This window comes from Carassius gibelio, chromosome A13 (genome assembly GCF_023724105.1).
Source record: "Carassius gibelio isolate Cgi1373 ecotype wild population from Czech Republic chromosome A13, carGib1.2-hapl.c, whole genome shotgun sequence".
NCBI classification, from domain to species: Eukaryota; Metazoa; Chordata; class Actinopteri; order Cypriniformes; family Cyprinidae; genus Carassius; species Carassius gibelio.
Genome location: NC_068383.1, coordinates 26,000,593 through 26,005,870, shown reverse-complemented (window position 1 = coordinate 26,005,870; position 5,278 = coordinate 26,000,593). Strand labels below are relative to the sequence as shown.

Sequence of the window (5,278 nt, the reverse complement as noted above, 5' to 3'; positions counted from 1 at the left end):
AAAATCAAGCTCCTCTGGCTCCTCCCAGTGTCCTATTGCCATTTGCAGAAAGTCATGCGCTCCTGTTAAGAAACAACCAATCAGAGCTGCGGTCCGTAACTTTGTTTGTGTTCAAAATGTAGAAATATGTATATAATAAGCGAGTACACCATGAATCCATTTTCCAAACCGTGTTTTTAGCTTGTCCTGAATCACTAGGGTACACCTATAATAAGTGTTTATATTCGGACTATTTTAGATTGCTTCGGGGATACCGCTGCGGAGTAACCCAGTACCTTTGTGATTCTTCATAGATATAAACAGAGAGAAGAAGTTCCGGCTACGCAAGACGCAAGCAGTTCTGTTTATTAACCGCTAGAGCATCTTTAAGTGTTTTATATTAGTCACAATGCTGTCTATCTCTGTTTCGGCAAGGATAAGTTTTTTACAAGGCAAAAGTAAGACCAATTGTCTCCGTGCAGCACTGAATATTTTGTTACTGAATTAATCTTAATCTTAATCACTAACTTCATTTCTAAATGAATAAGCCGTTTTGAATGAGTCAGTTGATCACTGTCACTCATAAAGACAGAGATTTGCTGGCACCTACTGGTGGCTTTAGTTTCATATTTATTTTTCATTTTTCCATGTCAGGCTTAAACCATCTCAAAAAACACACTCTGCATAATTATATATATATATTAAACACATGCATATATATATATATATATATATATATATATATATATATATATATATATATATATATACATATATATGCATGTGTGTCAATATTGCACACCCCTAAAATAACCAAGCATCATCTTTAAAAAAAAATCCTATATATGTGTGTGTGTGTATATATATCTATATATAGTTTGTATGGTTAATATTAATGTAATTCTAAGCAAGCTAGAGTTTAATAGAAAGGTAAATTAGGCCCACACAAGGGGACACTTTCTCTGATCCGGCCCTCAACCTTAAATGAGTTTGACACCCCTGCTCTAACCCATGTAGACAAATATCCCTTTAACCCACACACGTGCACATTTAACTATTAGTAAGCAATGTGAAACCAAAGAACACGTTAGTAAAATAATGGGTAAAAATAAAGCAGAACAGAATGTATAGTTGATGAAAATGAGAGGATACAGACCTGTTATTCCCACAACTTATTCCTGACAGGCTCTCAGTTTCTGCTTCTTTCTACACTTTTCTCAAATCACATACATATGTGCACTGTGTTTTTATTTTTCCTGCTGTTGTCCATTTCTGCATGTTTTGGTAATCAATACATTTTCACCTTTTGATTATTCCCATTACCTGTGTTGTTACTTTAGCCATGCTGCATGTTAAAGGGAAATATTCTGAGACATTTGGGATTCATTTTAACCCAGCAGTATGGTAATTCTTCAACAATAATTAAGTTGGTGTGAATGGGCAGATCCCTTCAAATCTTATTTCCAATGCATTAAATAAGCTATTTACCTGCTGAACCAATGGATCACATTCTTTAAAAACCCATCAGATAACCAATGAAGTAGATAAATGTACAAACCAGTCACAAATATTGGTCAAATCTCCATTACAAAAAGAGTTCAAAACAAATTACACAAAATTGCATAAAGTTCAAAATGTTTTTTTATTTAAAGAGGGAATATTAGAAGATTAGTATGAACACATGCCATGGCTCAAGAGAAGAGAAGGATTTTATTTCACACCTGCAAAATGTCAAATCTAAACAAAAATGTTACCGATCAATGGCACATTTCAAGTTTTTTATTTTTGTTTTATCTTCATTGTAGATTTTTCTAGAGTAGGTTCACATGAATATTCTAGAGTGTCCCTCTTGTACAGCTCTTATTGACTTCTGTAGAAACAAATGAGCGATGCTCCACGTATCCTAGACTATGTTCTTCGCAATGGCGTTCAGCGTACGTACTTTAGTCACATCAGCCACTTTTACTGCATATTCTGGTATGGACAGAGAGCCTCCCATACTCACATTAGAATTCCTACAGAAGAAAGCATACACATAAACCCAGTCCTTACAAAAAATGCTTGAAAATAAGCTAAAACCAAAAATCTACACAATTCTTATCTTAAGTAAAAAAATAAATAAATAAAAAACATTACACTCTTAAAATACGAACTCTGAAAACGCTAATATATTAATTTTTATTGTAATTAATATAATCACTTATTTTAATTTAAAGAAACTATTCGATTGTCCTTGGATTGAAATAAATTCTATAAACACAATTGGGAGTCTTGGAGGAATGTTGTGGACACGAAGCTGCTCTAAAGGAATAAGGTCTGTTCTGTAGCACACCTAAACTTCATGGTGGAGTCCTTGCTGGAGCGAGCAGAGCAGTGGAACTCCTGAGACCCAGACGCTTCTAGAACCCTCTGCAGGTTCCTCTCGGTGATTCCTCCTCCTGCTCAACACAGACACCATGCAGAACCACGCCTCAACTACACACACCTGTTATTAGACAACGAGCGACCCACATACCTGGCATTATAACGATTCTGTCCTTGGCCTGGTGGTGTAAAGAGAGAAAACTTCATTAATCGGAACATTTGTCATAAAGCATAAATATTATAAACTAATGTTAAACAACAGAATTAAGCTTAAATATAAGGTGCATTGCACAGTTAGGAACAAAGTTAGCAAATCTTCACAGTGACAATGTGTCATGTGCACGACAAACTTTCTGTCAACCATACGGACGTCTCACCTGTTCCACCAGGCGTTTAATTACAGGTAAACCTTCCAGAGCAGAGCTGTCACAACCGCTGGTCAGGATCCTCTCGAAGCCCAGCGAGATCAGAGCCTCTAACGCCACCGCCGGATCGTGGACCATGTCAAAGGCTGAGAGAAGACACCAAAACAGACGGGGTTTCTGAGAAACGCACGCTTCAGGGAATGACCTGTCAGCATATTCAGCCCAATATCCCTTTACCTCTGTGAAATGTGACTGGTAGAGGTCGACTAGCCGCTGTAGAGAAAACAAAAATACAACATCCAGCAGGTGTTAGATTAAGATGCACTGCTAATATCTGATTAATTGCTATTACTTTTGTGTACTCTTAAAATGTTTTTATTAATCTCTCTATGACGAGTCGATAAAACACTCACAGAGCTCCCTGACCAGCTCTGTTCACATTAAATACAGTCTGCACACAAGAGAAAACTGTGTCTTCATTAATAAGTGTATTATTTCTCCGGTGAACTACTCCTTTAACACAAGCTAAACTATTCCGTCCAGACGTATGAGCGAACGGTTTAATGTGTACCCAGCAGCTCTGCGCAGAGCTCAGTGTCCACGCGTCCGTCTTCTGTCAGCGCTCCAAACACCAGGCCGTCTGCTCTGTGAAGCTTCATCTGCTCGATGTCCCTCTTCATCACCTCCACCTCCCAGTCTGAGTACAGGAAGTCCCCGCCGCGGGGCCGGATCATGACATACACCGGGATCCCCACGCTCTCTTTCACCACCTGCAGCAGACCTGAACACCAACACCACGCTGTTAACACATGATGAAGAAATCTGACATTGAGCACCATCACAACTGGGAGCTCTGGGACGCAGAAAACCTCACATTGGTGAAGAATCAGGGACATTTTACATTTAGATCCACATATTACTTTCAATGTCATCCTTGAGATGGAAACTTTGAAACATTTTAATTTTCTTCATTTCCATTTGTCTATATTATTGGCATCTTGATCTCCTTTATTTCTGTTTTCATAAATGTCTGATATAGTAATATCAAATTATAAACGATCGGCCATGTGAATGACAAATGTGACCTTGCAGCACAAAACCAGTCTTAAGGAGCATCGGTATCTTTGTAGCAATGGCCAAAAATACATTAAAATACATAAAAAATTATTGTTGTTGTTTTTTTTTTTTGCCAAAAATCTCAAATTCAGAAATGTGGTTCAGGGTCTCTTATGCATGAGGAACCCTTTAGTTTGGCATCAGTGTGAATGGATAAATTACTTTCATAAATTCATTAATAAACATTCATATTTACGGTATCTACTTTTAATGTAAGCGGTTTGCAAAGAAATCTGTGATCTCCATCATGCTTTTAGATTATTAAATGCTACTTAAAAGTGAATGCATGTTAATTAAATTGAAAGCATATTTTTTCAAATTGCCAGGCATGATATTAAAGCTTCTTGTCCAGTTAAAATGAAGAGATACTATTATTTGTGTAAATAGCGGTTCTATAAAGACACTTGTTTGATGTACAGGAGTGTTTGTATTGTGACAGGTTTCTCCTCAGATGAACTGAACTGATCTGAATGTACAGGAGCTGAGGGCTGAACTGTTGTGTGTGGTACCTGTGCTGGGCGTCAGTCCTCCCTCCAGCAGGCTACAGCACAGCTCGATACGCCCCGCACCTGGACATCAACAACACAACACATCAGACCTGATCCCAGACCTGCACCACTGCACCAGACTCGAACTCTACCTCCTCGCTCTGCGTTCATGGCTGACTCCACCGAGTCCACACACACCTCCATCAGGAAACCCTCGGACATCTGAAAGAGCAGTCGGAAATCATATTATCACAATTATAATAAAAATCATGACACCATATGAGCTGTCAGGTTTAAGTCTGTCCCACACAGGTGTCAGATGAGGGAGACTTCCCAAATGTTTCAGTGATAACTGGAGTTTGGGGGGTTTGAGTCTGAACACAGAATAACTCCGAAGAGAAGAGGAAAGATTGTAACGTCTCCTAAAACCTCATGTGCTGAACTGATATCATTAAACACGCTCATGTTTTTTTTTGTTTGTGTGTAATTATGATTATGCTCTGTTTTCTGTTGAGTTTCGTTACCTCGCGTGAGCGTCCGGCGCCGGAAGTGTTTCTGGATCAAGGGTTGCCAGGTCTTCAAAACAAAGCCAGCCCAAATACTATCAAAACTAGCCTGGAGGCGTTTTTCTGCGGTTTTCACCTCCTGCGAAGTCGAGGGGAGGAGAGGAGTGGAGGAGGAGAACTCTTTAACCCGCGATGATTGTATGAAAGGTGTCAGTCTGGCGGGAAACAGAGGGCTTGGCAACCCTGCACCGGACATCGTCACCGAACTCTGTTCAGAGATCCGCTGAACCGACTCAGTCGATTCTTCAACGAGTCATTCGAGATTTGTGAATCATTTTAACCGTTTGACGGACAAGAAAATGTGACAGAAACCGTCATTGACAGAATTTGACACATATACACATAACAAAAACAATGAAAACCTTTCTCTCACTGGGAGTGGGAAGAAAGACAGCAATAA

The 5,278-nt window shown here is 39.1% G+C and overlaps 1 protein-coding gene across 1 annotated transcript; it reads right to left on the bottom strand.

Moving 5' to 3' along the window:
- Nucleotides 1-1,602: 1,602 nt before the first annotated feature.
- On the bottom strand, nucleotides 1,603-5,064 carry cutc (cutC copper transporter homolog (E. coli)). The gene is made up of 9 exons (XM_052613803.1): nucleotides 4,837-5,064; nucleotides 4,465-4,534; nucleotides 4,334-4,393; nucleotides 3,280-3,489; nucleotides 2,946-2,981; nucleotides 2,721-2,854; nucleotides 2,495-2,522; nucleotides 2,312-2,417; nucleotides 1,603-1,994 (listed from the first exon to the last, which is right to left on the bottom strand). The coding sequence occupies exons 2-9, from the start codon at nucleotides 4,532-4,534 to the stop codon at nucleotides 1,883-1,885; spliced, it is 756 nt and encodes a 251-aa protein (XP_052469763.1). The 5' UTR covers nucleotides 4,837-5,064; the 3' UTR covers nucleotides 1,603-1,882.
- Nucleotides 5,065-5,278: the final 214 nt, after the last annotated feature.

Bases quoted from the DNA above. Each gene is read 5' to 3' on its own strand.
- cutc (XM_052613803.1), bottom strand. From the start codon at position 4,534: ATGTCCGAGGGTTTCCTGATGGAGGTGTGTGTGGACTCGGTGGAGTCA. The intron at 3,490-4,333 runs GTACCACACACA...GTTGGTGTTCAG, and splicing joins AGGACTGACGCCCAGCACAG to GTCTGCTGCAGGTGGTGAAA. The intron at 1,995-2,311 runs GTGTGCTACAGA...TTTCTTCTGTAG, and splicing joins GACTCCACCATGAAGTTTAG to GAATTCTAATGTGAGTATGG.